General features: G+C 40.6%; 1 protein-coding gene across 4 annotated transcripts in view; it reads left to right on the top strand.

Annotated features, from left to right (window-relative positions):
* STON2 (stonin 2) overlaps positions 1 to 23,634 on the top strand; it is a 70,384-nt gene that overhangs the window by 19,062 nt on the left and 27,688 nt on the right. For 3 of the 4 annotated variants that reach the window (XM_040702153.2, XM_046942129.1, XM_040702154.2), the window contains exons 4-5: positions 3,328 to 3,525; positions 20,249 to 20,287. In XM_040702153.2, the coding sequence (XP_040558087.1) occupies positions 3,328 to 3,525; positions 20,249 to 20,287 (237 nt within the window). The remainder of the gene's footprint in view (positions 1 to 3,327; positions 3,526 to 20,248; positions 20,288 to 23,634) is intronic. The other variant, XM_421302.7, reaches the window with a different exon arrangement.

Below are 23,634 nucleotides of genomic sequence, written 5' to 3'. Positions count from 1 at the left end.
GCAGTGATAGCAAGAAACAGCACTGAAAGCATGGATGAAGAATATAAAAAGTAGAAGAAAGGTTAAAATGTGAGGTACAGAAATGAAAAGCGCATAATTTCCACTGTAAGGCTAAGACTATCTTCATTTATGACATTTCTGTAAACCTTCCTACCATGTTCAGGCAGAGTAAATACTTAGCAAAATCTTTCTTTCAGCATATTTCTCCCTTTCAGGTTCAGGCATAGACAAATGGCAGCTGCAAAATCACGTGGCTTTCTCCCTGGGAAACAATAGCTCTTGAGTGAGGCTATAGAAATATTTAGTCAAAGAAATGATGCACTGTGCTCTTCTTTTCTTTCTTCCACATCTCCCTTTTGCTGGAAAAAAAAAGAAATCTGATTTTTTCTCTTAATTATTGTCTAGCTAGTCAGCCTCGCCAAACTCATACAGCAAAAATGAAAACTGGGATTATAGAATCACCCAAATGTTTCTATCACAAACATTACATAATCAGCAAATGATCACAGCCAGCTGGTGACAAACATTTGCATTTGTTCTACAGCGGGCCTTCAGCTGGCGATCTCATATTCTATCGGTGTTAGCTGCAGTCTTGAATTCAATTAGGTATTTGGCAAAGCACCAAAATTAGAGCTAGGCAAGATCTGTCAGTCATCTCCTCCATCCCCCCCACTCCTTCTTCCCAAGAGCTTTGTCTCCATGGTTTTAAATTGCTCAAGCTGGACTTGCAGAATGTCCCTTGAGAGACTGTCCCACAGTAAGGCACATCTCAATTTAATCGTTTTGTGCTGTTCTGTCTGAAAAAGGAAATTACACACAACAGAAGATCAGCAACTGAAAACTAGACAAACTGTTGCTGTCCTAAAATCAAGGAAATCTGAAATCCTGTGTAGAATGGATAGGAAGGGAAAAAGCACTGATGCTAACAAAAAGGAACAAATGCTTAAATCTACTGATTAGTAGATTAGTACTGAAAGCCAAGCCAGTATATTAGGAACAAATGGATAAAGAAAAGTAAAATGCAAACAGAAGGAAACATTTATCACTTCAGGAAACAATGATGTGATTTTTCATATGCCGTGGGATTTGTAATTTAGTGACAGTTCTGGCACTGGTCTTTCAACAATGATAGATTTCTGAGAATTGCTGCAAATGGATGGCGTTACCTCTGCATTGGCTGAATTCCAAATTAATAGGAAAAACACCTATACCATTTAGGAATTGTTTCAGCACTTCAAGAGGCTGCAGAGCAGCAGGAACATTGAAGAGAGGCCTAAACATGTGGATATTTATGTCAGCTTATCTCACATTCTGAGGCTGATAGTTGTTTGATTCAGTATGGGCAAAATTTTTCCAGTTCCAAGATCAGGAACACAGGACAATGGCAGGTGGAAGTTGGCTGTAGTAAGGTTCTAAAGAGTGCCTGTTACAGTAAAAGCTCTCTGTGATTGCTATTTCCCAAAATAAAATTCACTTTCTTGGAAAAAAAAAAAAGTCTTCTTCCAAAGTGGTACAACTTACCTGGAGTGAAAGTAATATATCAAAGTATTCTGCAGTGATGTTCCAGTTAGTCTCCTTCATTAGGCAACACTTGTTTTTAGAAAACAAATTGTTATTATTATATAAGTATATGAATTATCAAATCTTACATGCATCTCACATGTCAAAAAAAAAAAAAAAGTAACAGCTAAGTACCACTGCAAATTTACATCTTAGGTCCTTTTTATAAAACTCACTTTAAAAAATAAGATGACTCTTGCTACTGATTTGCATATTGAGAGCAGAATTTAATCTTCTCTTCTGTGTCCACATGAAGCATTCTGTCTGTCCAAGCCAATTCAGGTGAAGTTTTGGGGTTGACACTTCAGATACCTCAGCGGACATTTAACAGAAGGGCTGAGGCACTGGCAGACTGTAGTCATGTACTTGGCACTGCTTCTTCACAGACATCAGCACAGTGCAGAACTGCTGGATGGAGAAGTGGGGATTTTTTGGTCGTGTTGCTGCAACATAACTGTCAATGTGTGTAACAAGGAGATAGATCTCCTAACTCTCAGCTCCTCTTCTGCTATTCAGAAGCAGCTCAGTACATAGGATCACAGCTGTACAAATACAAAGAGATTACTGCTTGCTTACCTGAGGGTAATAGCACAGCTACATAAAATAAATTTGCACTTCTGAGCTGGTAAGCCTACATTTGCTGTTTGCACAGTCTCTATGTGCACACAGCAAATGTACATTTCTATGAGAAGACGGTGTCCCATCACACCATTTTTATAGAGTAGAGAGAGAAAAATCCTCTGGAACATTAATTTGCCGTTTTCTTCCAAAGCGTTTCTCAGCCTCATAAAGGTTGGTTATGTATTAAATGCTGAGATGTGAACGTATGTATCACTTAGTTCTGTAAATGCTGTTTTGGAATGCACTTTCATCTTGTTAATTTAAAAGATAAATATTCATTTACTAACTTAGAGAACCATTACTATGCCAAGATTAAAATAGATTGTGTCTCTACCAGTGCACTTTTCCAAAGTATAGGAAGAATTTTTAATGCATCTTTTCTTTTTTTCCTCCTCACTGAAGTCATTCATTGTTCCTTACATCTGAGTGATATGGAGGGCAGATAGTTCACAAGACATATTCATAGCACTGGACGTATACACATGTTTAATCAACATGAGGTGATGGTTAAGCATAGCTTACTGTTTGAAGTGTATCTTCTAGCAAGTGAGTAGAATGAGATTTTGGCTTAAACTGAACAGAAATGTTATGAAGTTAATTCAAATCAGGGCACTTCACTCTGCATATTCAGAAAACAAAAGCCATTTCTAATTCACATCAATAGGTCATCTTAGTTTTATATGCTAGTCCCACATGGGACTTTCTTAAGTCATCTTTCTTAAGATGACTGCTACATTTGAGCATGTGTCACTGATGCAGATGCTTCACTAAATATAATAAAACCACTTTTTGATACTCTAAGAACTCCACTGTGTTACACAACACAAGTACTCAGATCTTCTCAGCAGTGACAGAAACATGAAATCTAACTGCTTGGTAACACTGCTTCTACAATGCTTGAACAACAGGAAAGCCAGCAGCTGCCAGCAGAATGGAGTACAAGGCACACAATGGAAGGTAACAGTGCCAGGCACTAGTTAAGTTGCTGTGGGTTGTTAAAAGATAACTGTGTTGCTGTGGTTGTTGGAATTTATATTTACAGTATCTCAATAGGGTCCTGTAGTGTACCTTTGGAATAGCTGTAATCATGCTTCTGGGTGACTGCCCTGCAAATCTCACTGGTGCCTGTTTGTTTCCTGTGCCCAGTGTCTCCACCAAAGGCACCCAGCTGGACTTCCCCCTCCTCCAGCTCTTTGGAGAGGCGAGCCCATGCATCAGAGAGCAGCTGGACAACCAACTCGGAGGACACCAGCAGCCCCAGCATTGCTCCCTCCTACACAGATCTGCGGTCAATTAATACTGAGGACCTGACAAGTGGTGGAACATCTGCAGCAGATTCAGCTGGTAAGAGGAAAGAAAGCCTTCAAGTTTTTCTATCTCAGTATGTTTGATGTTACTCAAACACTGTTCTCAGAAGTAAGATGCAGGGAGTGGATCCAAAGCAGAAGAAGCTCAAGGATTAGGCAGACTAATACCTTTTTCTGGTCCAGTTCCCAAGTAAGCACACCTGGAATGACACACCCATGCTTTGTGCAGACTCCCAAGGCAATTCCTGGAGCTCCCGCAAGCACCTGCAGTACCTTGGAAGGTATCCAGCCCACTGTGAGGAAGGTAGTGGCTTCCCAGTCTGATGAAAACTGATTTGCTTCTGCCATAATAACTCAGACATGTCAGGTATTTAATAAAGTGTATTTCTCTCAGGTGGTGAATGTAACAATGTGTTGAGAGAATGGATTTCCTGAACCTCACTGAGGCCGTATGTCCCCTTCATAAGATGCACAAGATCACCTGAATATGATATTATTTGATGGTTCAGTGAAACAGGACTGGACACTGAGGCAGGTGTATTTGCTGAAAAAAGCATGCAAAATGCTTAACTGCAAGTCAAAGTTCAGGGCACAGGGCTTTGTGTGGGAACAGATAAAAGCTTGAGTTAAGTCTAAATGCAGATGTACATGTCCCATCAGCAACAGTGTGCCTCATAGTGTCTAGCGATGTTAGGCTCTAAGTGGGTAAGACTGGCTGACAATCAATTTTCTCACAAATTGCACAAAATTTAAGAGCAAAGCAGCCCCATAGGCTTTATCTAGAGTGTGTATATAAGATGCTAACTCAAAGATACCTGAGGAAGATGGAAGAGACGTGAGCAATCCCAAACTGAGAGTTTATCCTCAATGGAGGGGGTGGGGGAGGGGAGCTGCAGAAAGCCTCCCAAGGGATGGAGTGAGGATAAGATTAGTGATTTCCTGTAAAGACAATGGATTTTACAGCAGCAAAGGTAAATACTGCATGAGCAGAGCTGGAAGCAAGGATTCGCTATTCAGTCACAGTGCATCTGGAAGATGATGCACTTTATTGTCTGTTGTAGTTTAATCTTAGGCACGGAGGAACCTTTTACAGTGTCTTTGTCAGTTTGAATGGCCATTCCAGCCTGCAGCAGCTAGCCAATAAACTTGGATCAAGTGATAGCAAGCTGTCCATATAACGTGGGCATGTTTATATGGTTATAACAACAAGCACTTTACAACCCCACACAGCTGGGGTTTCACAGTGCTTGGGAAGCTGTATCTGGTGCTGGTAAAGGGGCCTGTTGCTTCAGAGATTCCTACCATGCATTGCTACTTTGCTCAGCTTGGATCAAAAAATAATTGAAAGGAGCAGGAACTTGTGGCATTTGTGCTGTGCTCTGCGAGATAAGTAACACAGGACATCTCTGTTACTGATACAATTGAAGTATTTATTCATTCTGAAATGGATGCCTGCCTCCAATTTTCAAAAAAAGCCAAATGTCTACATGTAAGCAGAGCAAAGGGGAGGCTGTCTTGTAGCTGTGATTTGAGATCCGAAAGCCTTGAGATCTGTTCTGAGGTTGTGCATAAATACCTCACCAATAAATGTTTTGCATTAATACAGTATCTCCCTTACTCAGCTTGCCTTGGATTTCTGCATGTCACCGTACTTCTCTAAAATAATTTTAATTATATATCTTAAATGTTGACTTAATTAAAAAATAGATCTTATATATAAGATATATACATATATAACGAAATAGATAAGATCAATTATATATTATTTTATGTTTGATAGAACAATAGCCTGTATTCTATAATAACTAAATTAAAAAGTTTATATATGATTACATAATCAAAACAGTACATGATATATATGTATTTTGTCTATCCACATGCCTATAATTTTATAAATACACATGCATAGAATTATCATAGAAATATAGATATAGTATATGTATGATATAGACAGATATAAACATTACATATCTATCTATCTATCTACCTGTAGGTGAATAGATACAGACATATGCATGCATAGCCTTGTTGACATGTGATGTATATTTTAGGTGCTTTGTTGTCTGTTCTGTTATAGTTTCTGTTTTGATTTGTATCTAAGGAGAGCTGCAAACGCCAGGTTTGCTGCTGACAGTTCAGTTTGCTGACCAGTTGCACCGTTTGGCATTCTCCTAAAACTCAAGGGCTATTGGGATTATGAGGGAATCACTGTGTTGTTGTTTTCTAAAAACATCTGCATGTTTGGAGATAGAAGATTGCATGTGTGACACATAGCTGCTCAAAATTCTGGAAGTTGATAAATAACACAGGGAATTAACTTCTAGAGTTTTGTTATTTCCAAAATAAACTGTACATTTTGAGGGGATTCTGCTGCTTTGTTATTAAAACTTGGAGAAGACGATTCTGGAAAGCTCAGCTCCAGCTATTTCTTCAAAGAAATGGAGAGTAAGAACTAACTGCAGCACTAACTTTTCAAACCTTGCTCTTTGTCTTTTATGTGTTAGCTCTCATACAAATATTGTTTCTGTGACTTTGGCCAGATAAATACAGAGTCCTGATATGATAATTGCAAGGAATGGTGTTCTGTAAGTTTCAAACCAGCAAATTTGAACAGATTATACAGCTGTACAATGTGTTTGCATTGGATGCCAGAAAAAGGGTACAAGCATTGTTACAAGCTCTGAAGATAATGAACATTAATAATCAGAGCAAAGGGGGAAAATAGAGTATGCTGACAGTTACTGACTTTGCCCAGAAATGTGCTTCAGCAATGCCGTGTAACTATTAACCAGCATGTTCTGGTGTCCAGATTGCAAACACAGAACAAATTTTGTATGGGAGAGCCTGCCAGAGCCTGCTGCAGGGACTGCATGGAGGAGTATCAAACTCTGCCTTCAGGGAGGAGGGGACTCAACAACACGAATAGGAGATGGAACCCAAAACATTCTTGTCCTTGTTCAGTGCCAGAAGCAGGGCTTTTTTCTTCCAGCCATCGGCCACCAGCTAGCAATTTAGAAGTTCTATAATCCAGTTTCAGTCCAGTATTTTTTTTTTCAAGACATTTGTAACTTATTTAATGTATATGTGAGGTAGAACTAGAAAGCTAGGTCTAAGTAATTCGAGGGGGAGAGAAGCCGTGATCCCAAATCAGACCTGTGTACTGGAAATCAGTTCTTCTTTAACCTTTAATGACTTCTTTAAAGAATCCAAATATCTCTGTGTCACCTACAGAGGTGTTGAATCCTCATTCCTGTTTTGCATTGGAGGAACCAGGGGCTCAGTTGTGCAGGCTGACTCATTGTGAGGTCTTTGTTTTACAGTCACATGGCAGTCTTGTCTGTGAAGCAGGCTGAAGATTGCAAGTGTAAGCAGTAGACCAGCAAGAGAAATAGGATCTTAGTCCCTAGTTATGGCAAGAAGGAAAGGCACGGGAAATCTGTCAGCATAAGGCAGAAATTTTAGAATGAAAAAAGAACAGGTACCAAAATAAGCCAAAGCATATTTGTATCTATTCAGTAGAGAGAATTATAAAACTGGCTTGGTCTGCAGCCATCTGGCTTTAAGGTCAGAAGAGAGGACTATGATATCATTATCTTCATCTAATCCGACCTCCTGCATATCTCAGGCCAAGGAACCTCACCCACTCTTTTCTGTACCCAACCCATAACTACAGCAAGTATCTCTGTAATATTTTTCTGATTAACATCAACTACAGCAAAACTTGGAGCTGTTCAGCTATCCTTCATGTTTTTAACATGCAATTCTTTAGGTTTCAAGACAAGATTGTCTTAGTGATAAAACAGAATTGAGATGTCAGTGAGCTCAGTTCTGCCAACTCTTGTGACCTCAGCTGAGGCTAAATGCTGTCCCCAGACCTAAAAGGTTCAGTATCTGCCTCTTCTCTGCCTCTAACTCTGATTAGTTATCTTCTCTATTTCCCTGCCTCTTGAAGAAGAATGCTTTCAGCTGCTGTAGGACTATCAGTTTCTTACTTTTTCTTCAGGAATGATGAGGACGTTCAGGACGGAGGAGGAGAGGATAAAGCATTGCTCTCACAGGAAGAAAAGAGTTAGAAGGAAGCTCAAAAGTATCTGTTCTTACTAACTCCTACTAGGCTGTGTTTTATCCTGCCTGATCCTATGAATTAGTCTGGCCTCTTTTGCATTCCCAAAAACATCAGGTCTCAGGCAGGAAAGAGGCAAAATACAAAAGGAGAAAGTGATGGTTATAAAGAACTGGGTCTGATTTTCATTACTGTGTAGGAATGTTTCAATTAAGAACTTTTTTCTAAAAATAAATAAAAAATATATGTATGAACATAGACATATTTAGAGAGAGTTATTCTTCTGTCTAATTGAGTGTTTTCTTGCCTGTTATAGTATATAACCAGTATAGTTTCAGTTACGATTTTATCCGTGTTTCTGGCCCTGTGCTGCAAACAGCAAACGGAGCATCTCTTAGATGGGGTGCTGGGCATCAGAGTTTTTCCTCATGGCTATTCTGAAGTGCAGACCACAGTGACTGTGGATTTGTGACAGGGTTAGGCTTTGTTGTAGAAGTGCTGACCCTACATAGTGTTCTCTACGAATGTTGTAATTTCCATGCCTAGTCACTTATACTTTACATAGTTGGAGCAAGTGGAAGGAAAGCAGACAGGATTCTAGGCCCAATCATGGGTCTGAATTGCTGATCTCCCTTTATATGTAGGCAATATCCAAGGAGAATAGACGTGAGTAATCACTCTGTAGTTAATCTCATGCCAGTGAGGTGAGCTAGGTGGCAAAGCTCTGTGTTTGTTTTTCTTTGTGTTCTGTAGTTCCTCAACCACTGTATTTATGTTGCCTCCAATTGCTCTCTAAAGTGCAGAAAGCCACATGCTGGTGTGATAAGCCAGAGGAGTTCAGACAGAGATTTTGCAGCTGGGCAGAATGTTTCAGTTTGAAGCATAATTGGAGATGGAATACTTGTATTCAGTGGCCATCTATAATTGAGAGTTGGGAGGTGAAAAACTGGGTTTGTTTGGTGCAATTCTAAGTTGCTTCTGAACTTACAGCCACTCAGAGTTAAGAGCACTAAGGGATCTCCCAGCATCAGACTCTTTGGTATAGTATGGATGTGGAAAACGTCAGTGTCAGTCTTCAACAGCATTGTCTCAGGAATAATTTAAGCAAAACATCAACCTTCCATATTAACTTATTCTTCTGTGACCACTTGGAAACTTATCTTGATTATTTTTTATCTTTAATTTTATCAGACCTTCTGCCTCCCTTATTCTTTTGTTTGGCCCCCATCTTAGGGAAAAGGTGTGACACTGATTTTTCAAGAGAACATGACCACAGTTATATAGGAGCATTGTAGGAAGACTGTTGATGTGTACCTCTGCTTGAACACTTCCACTTCTATGCTGATCTAGGCTTGATCAAACCAAATAATGTTGGAGCACAGATGTGACATGAATCTTGCAGAATGACCTTGTTCATTTGTCGTTAGAAGCAATTTGGGATTAATTGTCCTTATTTTTGGCGGATGAGACCAAATTCCTCTTACCTGATCTTAAAATAAATAAATAAAATCATAATAAAATGTAAATAATAAATAAATTTGCTTTTTCTAATGCAGATAGGTCTATCTTTGGTCTAGAAAATCAGTAGTAGTCAGAGAAGTCTCTTAGCTTTAGCTGCAACAAACTAACTCTTTTAAAACTAGATTCCATCCCTTTTTCATCTTTTCACTTTTTCATTACAAAGCCTTGCACAGTACTGCAGTCTGATTTTCAGCCTTATTATTTTCCAGTGTCATTTTTACACCTTACAAATAAAGTCACCAGGTATGCTGTTCTCCACTTCTGTGGTAACATTCCCACCTTAACTGATTCTTTTAAAATCCTTGAGATCAAAGTTGTAATTGTATTTGTCAGTTCTGTTGGAGTTTAGGGATGAGACATATCATACCTACTGATCTGAGTAATCTCTTAAAAATATTTTCTTACCTCATTAATGTTGATTTTCATTTCCACTCCCTCCTTCTAATTATCTATCCTGCCTCTTGTGCTCTTATCACTAAATTCTACATCATCGTTTGCATTAAAGAATAATGGCCAAGTATTCATTAGCTTTGGTGCAACGTCTTTTAGCTGGCTTTGTGTATGCACGCACAAGGAAGTGTGCTGGCACCTGAAAGAGGAGTAACTCATTGCATTCACTGTGAGACCCTGTGGGTGCAGCCACCTGTAGTAATCTTCTCGCTGGTGGAAATCTTTGTGTAGGTAGGATTTGAGAAGGTAAGTGGCTGTAATAGATACCTTTTGGCTCTAGCATGAGGGTTTGTTGCTCATTTTCAAAAATGCAGTAATGGAATGGTAATTACAAAGCATGCTGTTTCGTGAAAAACCCTAAGGCAGGTTTTGGGGCTGTGGAATAATTTAGTGTATGAGCATCATAAACTCAGATCAGTTAACACGTGGGTGTCTTCCGTGCTCTGTACCAAAGTAAGAAGTGAAGTGTAGGACAAAGGGACTGGTGGCTCCTAACAAAGAGTCTCATCATATAAAAAGGACATGTTAAAATAGGCATTTAGCAAGTAGCTCTTTTGATTGTTACCTGGGATCCAGATAAGGTGTAGGCTTAGACTTGCCACTTTCCTGGGTTTCACGTTATGTTAAAGTGGGCCTTTAAAAGTCCTGATTTTCTGGCTCACTCTGCAAAGACGGTGGCCCTACACAGCAGTGCTGACATGGGCAGGGGGAGCACAGTAGCTCTGAGTCTGTATTCAGACTGACCTGATAGATCTGAATCTTTTGAAAAAATGGGATACATGTTGTATGGTCATTAATTGTAGAGGCCTGTTAGTGTTTAAAATAATCTCTATCCATACAACTCTCGCTCTAAAGAATAGGTACGTACCACATGAAGCTGCCCAGCTTTAGTCCATTTCACATACACTTTTTTTCAGTATGTCCCCAGATCTGAATCTTCTTTTTAGATTTCTTTTTTAAGCAGTTGCATAAAGGTAAGCGTGGTGCTGAGATATACATGTTCTTAACAGGAAATAAGTGGTAAGACTGTCAGTTTCGAATGAAGGGAAATAAATTCATGTTCTTGCATAAGCACCAACAACATTCTTGATTCTCTTCAGCAAAATCCACAGCCAGGTCCTTCTCCTGAAAAACCCGGCAGAAACGTGCAAAGAGTATGAAGATTTTCATATGGTTGTGCCTCCACTTAACCACGTGTTTGTATGCTTTATGGTAGGCATGAGTCTCTGGGAGGGATCTGAACAGAACAGAGCATGACATGCAGGGCCCAGAGAGTACTCTGGGTGCGGGGTCTGGACAGTGGAACAACTGGAGGGCATTTGCTGATTTGAGGCGTCAGCTGGCATGCCAGCTTCATTGCCTCACTGCCCTTTGGGGCCATGGGCCTTTGCCTGCAGCACAGTGAGCTGGCTCTGAAAGTGGGACATGAGCTCCACCCAGGGTGCTGTGCTGCGCTTCCCTAATGGCAAGCCCTTTGCTAGTCAAGCAGAATTAGGATCTGGGTGGGAAAGCTTACATAAAAGAAATAGAGGGGCTTTACTGGAGACTTTGCTTTCATAAACACATCACTCCTCCTCCCCCGGATTGATTTGTTTGTTCAGGCTTGGTTACCTCCAGCAACACATTATTAGTGTGAACTATGGGGTATCCTGGGAGACCTGCAAGATTCTCTGCAGACCTTTAGAATTCTTAGTCTCCAAGGACGGGGAAACAAAAAGGGCATTTCACTCCGTTGACGCAGTTGCGCGTACATTGTTTCCCTTTTTTGAATGCTGGAGTGTCTCTCCAGCAAATGCTGTAACTGGACTCTACAATCTTCATTGTGCTTCTTCAACTCAGTCGGTACAATATCTGTTTCTTGGTAAAGCCACCAACATGTGCTGCATTAAAGACTGTATTTGTGAGGAGGCAATCTGCTATGATTAGGTGGGAAGGCTTAAGCAGGGCTGTGCAGTTGTTATCTCTGTTCACACAAGTCAGACATTGCTGATGGTAAACTTCAGGCTTTGTGAATATGTCTGACCTTAAAGCAAATACAGATTGCGTCATTTGTGAGCAGCTTTCTGTTTGATTTAGCATGGCTACAAAAGCAGTGAAGACACAGAGACAGGGATCTGCAGCATAGGTATGTACTCAGAGCACTGTTAAGGTTACACATCTATGCATAAACCTGTGCTGCTGTAAATTCTTCACATACAAACAAGTGCTATGAGAGCCTCCCCATTATGTTGTCAAATCTCGTAGGTACATTTTCCATCTTTACTCAGTTTGAAATAACAGGATCCAATGACTTTTCTCAGAAATCTGCTTGAGCTCCATTGGCTGCTTTGTGTCCTGGGCTTGCACAGACCAGCCTGTCTGTGACAAGATAGTTCAGACACCATGAAAAGTATTTGATTTCCTAATTAGTCACATATGTGTTGAGAGACAAACAGTGTCAGGTGAACTGAGCTGCCATAAAGGTCAAGGTGGGTTAGCTAAGGGGGGTCCGTGCTCCATCAGTTGAGGCATTGACACCGGATGGCATCTCAGTAACTGTGCAGAGTCACATGCAAGGCACCTAACAGTGATGTGGTGGTGAGGGGCCTTTAGGAAAGGCAAGAATGTTGTGCAAATGCAGAGAAAGTATCTTCAGTGTCATCTAATTTCACCAGGCCGTTCACTTAGAAAGAGACCTAGGTGCTAAAGAGCTGTGCAGTTTCTTCTTTGCTCTCACATGAAGGTTTTGTGCATTTTGCAAAATCCCCAGTGAGTGACGCGAGCACAGCAGGTTTCCAAAGGCTGTCCTGAAGAACTGTGTCCAGCTGTGTCCACAGAACAAAACCAGTTTGTCTCATGCCTCTGAGCAGCCCAGTGGCTGAATTAGTGGACCAAACAGGTGTGAAGAGGGACTGAGTTTTGCCTGAACCAGCAGCTCCATGTCTGCTAGATGAAAAGAAAATCGAGTCAGTAGGAGGAACTCATCCCACCTGATAAGCTGCTCTTCAGTGAGGGAAGACTCTTGACATTAACTCATTACTTGCTGGAGCTTGCAGCTGAGGAGATCTGAAGTCAAATAGCATGTGACCAGGCTTTTCACGGCTTCTTCTTTAGTGCCTGGAAACTCAGCTCCAGCCCTTCTTGATTTATTTTTCCAGGGAAGAAATGAGAAACAGGAACGTATGAGGACAGAGCTTTATAAGCCACAGCTTTCTGTCTTCATTTGAGTTCTTTTTTACTGTGTTAAGAATGAAATGACCTTCATCCACATCAGCCTGTCCTCTGTCTGGTCAAGAAGTTTCAGAATAACTCTCAAGACTCATGGCTCTTTTCTGAAAAGAAAAAGGATCCAGCAAAGGCTTCCTGATGAAAGACAGTTCTGTTTCGGGTACTATCATTGTAAATGATACTTCCTCCTTACATGTTCTTGGAGTTTTAAGGAGAAAAGGCTATTTTCACCTGCTGGTCTTTGTACGCCTGTAGAAAGATTGTGTATTGTTTCCCAGACGTGACTCTTCTTTCAGGATAGGAGGTTCATTCTTCAGTTAGTAAAGTCAATTTTTGTTGGAAACTGCAGTATTTCTGTAGATAAGATCATAGGTGAGGTCACTCTTTTCCTCCAGAATTGCCAGCATTACGTATTTCCTAGATTTTAGTAAATCACTCAGAGACATTTTCTGCACATCTCAACAGACTGTCTATTGTACAAATTGCACTGAAACACCCACTTACAAAAATCAGGCAAAACTTCTACCTATGTAGCCTTTGTCTGATTTCCCAGTGTTGTCCAGGATTTGTGTGTGTGTGTGTGTGTGTGTGTGTGTGTGTGTGTGTGTGTGTGTGTTGTGCTAGTTTTATATATCTATGAAGCAGAGATATTCTGGGTAGATATAAAACTTCAGTTGCTGAAATCTCTAAAGTCCATCACCTAGCTCTAAGAATTGTTCTTTTACCCACAGAGTCCGTTTTCCCTTCCTTCTTGTCAAGATGTTCTCTCCTTCTGTCTGCTTTTTCACTTCTGGGTGTTGCATTAGTACTATTTCACTTAGAAATGCTATAATACAGGTTACTTCATCCTCTTCCTAGCTGGTGAACCTGCTGCATTTTGCCATCTATCAGTGAAAGAAAAATGAACAGAGGTACTGTCATCCTCATTTCTTGGCTGAGGATCTCTCTTCACAAAGAATTTCTTCAAAATCAGCTTAAGAATTTAAATGCTTGTTCATCAATTGGATAATCACAGTAGCACTGTTGCAAAGTAATGAATTAATGGTAGCCTCTGAAAAAGTAAACACCAACTACAGTAGTAGTTAATGCTGAGTTGAAATTTAAATTTCTCCAGTGATAATAAATTTTGCACATAGCAAAAATCTGAAGCTGCAGTGTTCATCTGTATCTCTATTTCTGCTTAAGAAAATGTGTGTTAACTTTAAAATTCAAATTTCTGGATGGAAATTTTCAGGATATTTTCATTCTTTCAAAATTCATTCAATCCTTCCACCCTCAAAAACGAACAAAAGTACTCATTCTATATTCCTTGTACACTAACACTTTGACTCCAATCCCATTTAATTCACATAATTTGGGAAAGTACCACTCAAGTCAGTGAATGTCATTTTAAGACAAATGATCATCATGTTTTATAGGGCAATCACCTACAGTGTTTCATGCAACCCGCAAGAAAAGTACTAAATAGAGGGAAATTTGCTGAAGTTGGACCAAACTGCTACAGACACAACTAAATTGTAAAACAAGTTATCATGCTATTTTTAAAGTAATAGCATTGTAATTATTGGAGGCAAATATTCTTCACTATTTTTTCCTCAAAAAGTTAAAAATAATTTGTGATGCTGTTAACAAAGTCGATTTCCACTTCACCAAATGAGAATATACTTAAGAAGAGGAAAATATTGGTGGTGAACATATAGAAATGTTTAAGAAGGTTACCAAGCTGTGTGTCAAATCTGCAGGCATAGTTTATTTTAAAATAAAATTCAAGTTGACACCTGTAGAAAATGGTGTCTATACCAATTCTGGTGCAGATCAAAAAAATAATAATAATTAAAACAGTGCAGTGGGACTTGAACAGCCACAGCATGTTCTTTGCTGTTTCACTCTCCTCTGTAATGAATGGCAGGACAGAGAGTAATTCACTTTATTACTGGCACAATTAGGGATAAATTCGCTTTTAATTTCTGTGAAGAGGAAAGATGGGTGCGGTGAAGATACTCCAACATAACGTTCTGTTGTATGGTTTGTCCCATTTGAATGCAAAGGCTGCCTTCATCAGCTGCATGTTGATTTTCTCAGCTTGCCATACTTTATAATTCGTCTATGAATATTAAAGAGCATCAAATGGAGCAGATATTAAAAATTAGCACCCTTTGTGTCCTATTGAAAGCAGAACAGCCCTTCCATCTTAGGCGCTGCAGTTCTTTGCTAATAAGGCTGACTGAACAAGTCTTCATTAAACTTCATATTACTGGGCTGGGGAATTTATTTGGCCTCATCATCCGTTCAGACCGTGACCTGGACAAATCAACCGTAATGCCTCAGATTTGAAAAGCCTTTGTTTGGCTTCTCACATTCTTAGCACAATTAGTGGCTCTGCAGCCTGTTTGTTTGGGCAAGGTAGTGTCACGCGGTCTCAGTGTAACTACCATTCTTCGTAACTTGCCAGAATCATCCCTCACGTGAGTCACTTGCACGTGATTTTAGCCGTGCTGCACTTGGTCCCATGGCATACAAGGGTAAGGCCAATAGCACCCAGTTGCCACAGTGGCTGTGCCTGCTACCTGATCAGAAATGTCATAGCCAAAATTTCCTCTAAATCAGAGTAAAAAACACAGTTATGCAATGTGTCTGTCCTTAGGGTGGCTGAGGCTTCTCTCTTCCAGGAACTGCGGAGCAGATATTTACCACCTCTTTTTTTCAATCAGAAGTAAGTTACAACAGATATGACTTCTATGTAATGTGACAGACTATCCACAAGTCTTTGATGAAAAAGCATCTTCCACTTGAAGCTGAAGCTATTACAGACAACACCAAATAAAACAGCTTTCTGTAACAGTCATTAAAGCCTTACGAGTTGTTTCACAGATATGTAATTCCCTGAGCATGTCAGAGTTTGCTTTTCTCCAGAAGAATGAAAGGACAGGGATTTAAGTTGTATTTCTTCATCGTAAATCCTGGGGATGATGCATTTACTTTGGCACTGGTTTTGCTGCTTCTTCAAATTAGATCTCTGTTCCCTTCAGCGTTACTGCACTTGAGGGAGTGGTATGATCTCCATTTATTATGGTCAGGAGTTAAGATTTCAGGTTTCTTCCTCCAGGCGCTGACTTATGCAGCAATGAGGCTTTTGCCTTTTCTGTGCCTTAAAGTCACAATACAGAGCTAGCACACAGCAGGGTGCTCCCTCTTTGTGCAAGCACATACATATGTATATGCATATAACTATACAGTATATACATGTAGCAGCATGTACAACAATATCCATTTCTACCTATGTGTCTATTTGTGTGTGTGTGTGTACGTGCGTTTATAGAAATAGCATGTGTATATGATACAAGTAACATCTTTGGTTTCTGCCTCACCTTCCTACAACTTACACACTCAAATCCAATTCTCTTTGGTGTGAATCACAGGCTGCTTTGCAGTGCCAGGTAAGCCATTTTATACTTAGGTGTCATCCAAAGAGTTTGTGAGGAAAAGAACATTTTCAGACTCCTCTGAGCCAAGCTCATCTTTGAGGGGTTAGAGCTCCTGCCTGCAATTCACACTTGGACAATGGCCTAGTTGCATTTGGTGGGAGTGCGTTATTTCTAAACATGGAAAGATTGGTGTGGATTTGAATAGCAAGTATGGGTAGGACATCTGTGGGAGTGAAGAAGGCATATCTGAGTGCTCCAAATGTAGGAACTATAACAGCTGGGCATTGGTCTATGGCTGTGAACTTCCCTATACTTTCTTTTTCTCACAGACCTTAAGTGCTTACTGCCAAAACACTGATTCAACCATGTGGAAACAAGTAACAAGCAGAGACTCATCTGATATTAGTGGGTTCAGCTATTCATTTTTTCAGTCATGAGAAGTCATACTTAGCTTTAATGAGTGCCTACATTGAACCATCTGTTACATAGCTGAGGTTATCTGGCTTTCAGTTAGTCTTTCCTCACTTTGTATCTGGATGCCTTTCATTACTTATAGCTTTGTTTCTCCTATGTTTTGTTGTTGTTTGGGGTGTTTTTTTTTAATTATTTGAATATTCCGTGATCCGAACCACCTCTTCCATCCTGCCAGGACATCCAGAAATCCAGAAATGTATTTCGGGCCACTTTTTTTCAACTTTAATTTTGCCTTTTTTTCCTCCCGGGAAAAGGGTCCTGGGATGGCTCCTGTCGGTTGTAAGAGAAGTTATAAATGCAAGCCAAATATGGTTGGCATGGGATTGTATTCAGCTGAGTTGTGCAGACTGGATTTGATTTGTTCTCTCTCTCAGCTGCTACAGGATGAACACAGGCCAGCAGAGACAAGACGCTGTTTAAGGGCAAAGCTTTGTCCGTTATCTATACTTCAAATGTGTCAGGAAAGTGAGTTGAAACAGACTTTGATCCAGGTTTCATCTTTTCTAAGGATGAATATGAATAAACCCTGATGAGCTGTCATGAAAAAGAGACCTGGTGATCATGGGTAGCCAGGAGAGCTTGTGGAGTCCAGAGATTTGCTCATGCAATTAGGTTGCCAAACAGGCCCCACCCCCAGTTAGTTGTATATGATAATATCTGACAAATTGAAAAACATCAAAGGGAAATCATGTATTGTCACAGAAGGGGTGGACTGGACCCAACATCCAATATTGATCAGATGTCTTTAATTTTTCTGCAAGGACAGCTGGAAAAATTTTTTGGTTGTACTGACTTTGCCAGAACTTCTACCAGTGTTCACTAGGAAATTTTGAAAGCCTGAAATTGAGCTGGCAATAGCATGGTGGGTAGAGTCTTTCTCTGGAATGAAGGACATGAAGCTCAATCTTCTGTCTGGGGTGAACAAGAATAGAGTTGGACCTGGGTTACCTACAGCCAAACAGAATCCCCTAGCCACCACCTTAACAGATACTCTAGCCTGAAATCTGATTTTTCACGAAGGCTCTCTTCAAGGTGTTCAGCTTAGAGGTAACAACAGCTTTTTAAGCCACGAGATTTTTTTGGAAGGAAGACATTTCTTTCCACAAATCTGATTCTACTCCTACTTTGAGGTCACTGCACATTTTAAAAGTTTTTATCAGACAACAGGTCAAGGGACTAATACCATGTGAGGGAAAAGCCTCTGCTTCCTGAGGATAAAGTTTACTTCAGTATGTCCATGACATACCAGTACCTCATGCAGTGCTCGGTCTTGGTCGCCAGATTAATTATGGATTTAATTGGGAACAAGAAACAAAGGAGAGTGTCTAGGAGAAGATGACTTCATCTCCCTGCTTGTCTTACTCTGCTGTTTCACACAGAAGGACAGATACAACAGACAGATCAGCAGACAAAATTATCTACAGAAAGGTTTCACTTGGCTGAAAGGAGGAAGGATAACACGAGAAAAGGATCACTGTTCAGTTGGAAAGCCATGAGAGCAGGTTCATGTTTTCACTCTTTTCAGACTTGGTGTTTGTTTAAGCTCCGCACCTTTTCAAGTTTTTATTTAAGCAGTTTGTCCTTGGGCTAATTTCTCCATCTCATTCTGCATTAGCCTCAACTTGCTACAGGCCAGGGAGTTTTTAGCCTCTGAAACAAAAGATGCCTTTTTTGCACTGATAGAGAAAGCCCTATCTGATGAGTAAAGCTATTGCAAGGTGTAGGAGCAAAGTGAGCAGCAATGCTGTTGCGTAAGGAGTGGCTTCATGGTTGGCAGACTTAGGGTCATTAGAAAATAAATGATCCAACTCTGCCATTATTTACCTAATTTCATACCTTAGCTCAAATTTGCTAAGGCCTAGATGGAGAGGCTGGCAAAAGAAGTTACATTTTATGGCCATTCTTCATTTGTATTTCTTCCCAGAGAGGGGTATCTAACCACTGACTTCCCCTTCGCAGAGCAGCACTGGTGCATCCTGTCATTAAGATGGTCATGTCTTTTCTACAGGTTGGCAGCCAAAAGCTTTGCTGCCTGCTCTTCTGTGCCTCTCCCAGTTGGAAGACAACACACTTGTCCCTACAGTACCTGTTCATATAGTCATTCCAGCATCTAGTCCCCCTTATATCATATAATCAGGCTTATTGTTAGACCAAGACCTCTAAATCGTACCTTGTTGATTCCACACACTGTTGTGCTCAACCACTCAAACCATAAAGCCATTTACCTTCTTCAGTAAATTCAGTGTACTTAAAATGATTTATATACTGATTTGTTTAAGTGTTTGAATGTCAAATCAGTAATTTATTGGTAGGCTAGATTTCTGCCATGACTTCCAAACTATCCAGATAACCTTGCCTTCAAATAATCTGTTTTTGTCAGTGCGTCAAAATCCCACATAAATTTTGCTTCTCCACAATCACCATTAAGGGGAAATGAGAGAAACCTGAGTAACCCTAAAATGTCACAATGGAGCGGAAGGATGCTGGCTGTTCCCCAAGGGCACTGACTGCTGTTTTCAGTTGTATGTTCAAACTTCTTGGGGCAGAGAGAAGAGCAATGACAGAGGGGGTGGAGACTATGTTGTGAGGCTTGGTAATATCTAGTGGGGTATTTGGCAGATGGGGCATTCTGTTTTGATGAATGAGGCTGTTTGGTGTATAGGTTATATTTTCATCTTTATTTTGGCTTTTATGGCAAGAACTGAAATAAACTTCCTGGATCATAATGCCTAATCCTGCGCTATCGCAAATGGATACATCCTGTTATCTCTATCATAAATCTATTCTTAGTCTTAAAAAAAGTTTTTTCAAGCCCTTCATATTCCCTCTGTAAGATTGTATATATTAATTTTAATGATCAGAAACATCTTCCTAATTTCTGTTCTTTAGTTTGAAAGAGGCATAACAGGTACAAAAGTAAGAATTAGATTGTCTTTAAAGTCCGTGAAGTGCTTCCCATTTAAATGTTGCCTCTGTATTTTACCCAATCTGGAATAAATCCAAAACAGTTGAGAGCAAAAACACCTGAGAGCAAAAAAGAGAATTCTAGCCCTAAAACCAGCTGGAATCTGAAGGGTTTGCTGGAAAAAGTGATTCAGCTGCTGACATGGAGCAGGCTACCAGGTTTCTTGCAGGTGATGAGCTGAAATCTTTGGAGGTTTGGTTTTGTCAAAAAATATTATAATAAAGTTAGGTTTTCTATAAAAGGAAGGAGGAAAAAAAAAAGCTTAGTTTCACTGGCAGGGCTTCACATGAAGTTTCTCACCCATTCAGCCTGTTGCTCTCTCCACCTCCTGCTTTTCTGGGTGCGGCAGATCTGGAAGTAACCTGCACATTTTTCATCTCTGCCCTGCCCACACAGGCAGGCCGGGCTGATTGGCAGGCGGGGAGCCGCGGGTCCTGCCGCAGCACGCCGAGCGCATACCTCCCCTCTCGGCTCCCGCAGCGGGCAGCCGGCCGGGTGACGCGCCGGGGCTGGCACTGCGGAGCTGAAGTTATCTGATCCCTGGGTGAAGGCAGCTAGGGGAGAATCCATTCATCGGAGCTATCTGGATTTATTTTTCTTGTGTTTATCTTTTTCTTTCTTTTTTTTTCTTTTTTTTTCTTTTTTCTTTCATCAGTGGGAGAAGCGTGTGTATCAATTCAATTGAAGAAGAAAGGTACGGTAAGAGCAGGGGCAGTTCGTGACTGGATGGTGGGTGGGCTGGCGGAAGGACGGTGACGGAACTACGGATGGGGAAGACTAGAAGAAAGAAATCTCAGCCGGTGGAGTCTTAGGGAATCTGTAACAGGGTCGCTGACTTGGGAAAGTTTTGTTTCCCTCGGGACTTTGGTGCTGTGAAACTGGTAGGATAAGGCAGGGGGCTGACTCTCGGTCCTCCAGGAACAAGTGATTAAAAAGGGGCTGCAAGTTAAATGTATGCAGCTACATCAGCGCGCAACTTGCCGTGCTCACAGTGCCGGCTGCATGGGAGGATATGGAGGAGGAGGGTTGTTTGGTTCATGAACTTTTGTTAGAGGTTATTTCTTTTCTGATCAGGCGTAGGAAAAGCAGGCTGTTTCCTGGTTGATAAAAGCTTCTCCGTGCTATTAGAAGGCAATCTGAAACATAAAGGGCTATATTAATTTTCTCTAGATACTGTTGAAAGGATAATAGAAAATCTGTATCTACTGAGATGTTCAAAAAAGGGAAGGTTTGAAAGGTTTGGAAGCAGGTTTTGCTGCAAGATTAACAGCTTTGAGCTGCTCTGTATAGAATTTCAGTGGGTGAGTGAGCAATTCAGATTAGTCAAGTGCTGCATTGTTAGGGGACTTCAGTGTTCCAGTGTTTGTTGAAAACACAAGAAACGCATTACCCTCGTGTATGCAGGAAAAAGCAGCTGGAATGACAAACAAGCTTACATTTGGAAATGAGTTCAGAAATGCAAAAAGGAAAGTTCAGCTAAACGTTCTGTGATCTATGTGAAAAGATAATCTGATGCAGCTCTTTTTTCCTTATTATGTTATTTTTGAGCAGTACTTGTACTGCAGTATCATTACGTGTAAGATCTTGGATGTCTGAGTGTTCTGAGATCAGGTTGTGTGAGGACATCCTCACAGATATGGTTATCTTGAGCCTCCTGAATAGTGTCCTCATTTTCTTTCAAACTTTTACTTTCCATTCCTTACAGCTGATTCAAAAAAATTCAGCTCTCCATACTTAACCCAGTTACATCACTATTTTTCTGTGAAGAAGCAGCACTAATATTCATTCAGCTATTTCTAAATTCCTAAGCACAAGGGGAGTGAGATGGAACTGCCCTTACCTAAACAACTGTTGCCATAATTTTTCCCATGCACAGTCATGAGAACAGCTGTTTAGAAAATTAACTAGCCATTTCACAGATTAAAAGGTCAAAAATCATTAAAGTGATCGTGTTGCAGAAGCTGCTGCCCATCACAAACTGTAGCACATCTCTGGTTGAGTTCCCATGAGAACTAAAGTAATTCTTTACAACAACTCCTAACCTGCCTAAAGCACTCTGGTAATATAGAAACTTCACAGAGTTTTTGGTATATCAGTTTAATGGTTAGTTGCTTTTGCTGTTAAAAATCTGCATATGATTTCTAATCTCAGTTTCTCCACATTGCCTTCCAACTATCCATATCACTTATCAGATCAAAGTGAGTTTCTTTCTTAATTTCCTGTGAAGGTGCTTGCAGACTGACTGTTCCCAAATCTCCTATAGAGCAGATTAAATACACTGAGCTTTTATCTTTTCCTGTGTGATAGGATTTTTATTCCTTTACAGTTCTTGTGGATCTTTTCTGAACCCTCCTCGGTTTTTCTGCATCCCTGTATTGTGTATGAAAGACTGGCTTACAGTGCTCCTCCAGGAATTACGTGGACAAAGTGAATTATTTTCCCTCCTGCTTCATGTTTCTGTTTCTAAATCCTAATACTGCATCAGTTCTTTTAGACTTAGGGTTGCACCAGAGGTGATAATGATCCAAATCTTTTTCCAGAATCGCTGCTTCCATATGTGCCCTCCATCCCATAAGGTTCCCCTACTTACCTCTGACCATCCTTACATGACTGAAATCCATGTGCATTATCCCTAAGTGTTGAATACGCCATTGGGTGAAGCACATTTGCAGACAAGAGTAAATTAGATTTACAAAGAGTCTGGATCACAAGTCTCGTGAGGAGTGGCTGAGGGAATTGGGATTGTTTAGTATGGAGAGGAGGAGGCTCAGGGGAGACATTATTGCTCTCTACAACTACCTGAAAGGGGATGGTGGTGAAGTGGGGAACGACATCTTCTCCCAGGTAACAGCAATAGGATGAGAGGTAATGGCCTCAAGTTGCACCAGGGGAGGCTCAGGTTGGGTATCAAGAAAAAGTTCTTCTCAGAAAGAAAGAGTGGTGAGTTATTGAAATAGGCTACCCTGGGAAGTAGTAGAGTCAGTCTCCCTAGATACTTTTAAGAAACATGCAGATGTGGCACTGAGGGACAAAGTTCAATGGGCGTAGTGGTGGTAGATTGGTGGTTGGACTAGATAATCTTAGTGGCTTTTTCCAACCTTAATGATTCTATGATTTCCATCTATAAGTGGCTCCTACTGGCTCAGCACAGCAAGCAAGGCTCCTTTTTGTCTTTTTATGGAATGTGCTGCTCACCGTATACAAGCATTCCGGTTTGCATCTCACCTGCTGCAGTGTTCAAGGCCCACAGAACCTGACGCACTGAGGAGTCTTTTACTAAACAGTGAGATGTTCTTGGCATGGCCATCCATGGCAGCCCACCTTCCAGGCTGTCCCTTGCTAGGAAATGAATTAAATAATGCAGACAGAAAGAATCAACCTGGACTTTCTTCTTCCCAAATTTAAACTGAACTCCAAAGTTTTTCAGAAGCTGGAAACTGTTCAGTTGTACTGAGCTTGTTGTCTGCTTTACAGCTGCGTCTGCATGTATAGGTTCCATCTGGGACTGAAGCAGAATCACTGAAATGCTGTCAGAAATGCCGATCCAGGATACTGTCTGTCCTGACCTAAAGTTCATAAGCTCTCAGGAGAGTCCTGTTCTCAGGAGACTTTCATTCTGCTTTGCAGGCCAAAAAGATGATGAGGGAACATCCAGCCTTCACTGTACTTGTATGAACTTAGTTTGCAAACTGCTAAGGGAGGCAGCTGCTGCAGCCGGAGATCTTGTTCCTCCCACTGCATTAGAAGTCAGGCTGCTCCTGTCTGGGAAGGGAATTGCTCTGTCTCTGCTGGAGGGTCTTCTCCCTGTTTCTGTATCTGGGGATTATGATATCTAATAAGGAAAATAATAACAATTTATTTTTTTCTTTTTTTTAATCAAATATAATCTAAAAATGACTTAACTATCACAAAAGCAACCAGAAGTTTTCAGTTTGTACAAAGAGTCTTTAGTGTGGAGTCTGTAAATCTGCATGCTGTAGAGCTGCCAATACAACAGGCAAAAAACATAGAGGCAAAATTTAGTTAAAGCCCATGCAACTG

The sequence above is a fragment of the Gallus gallus genome, chromosome 5 (assembly GCF_016699485.2).
Source record: "Gallus gallus isolate bGalGal1 chromosome 5, bGalGal1.mat.broiler.GRCg7b, whole genome shotgun sequence".
In the NCBI taxonomy this organism is placed as follows: domain Eukaryota; kingdom Metazoa; phylum Chordata; class Aves; order Galliformes; family Phasianidae; genus Gallus; species Gallus gallus.
This window is presented reverse-complemented; position numbering and strand designations above follow the sequence as displayed.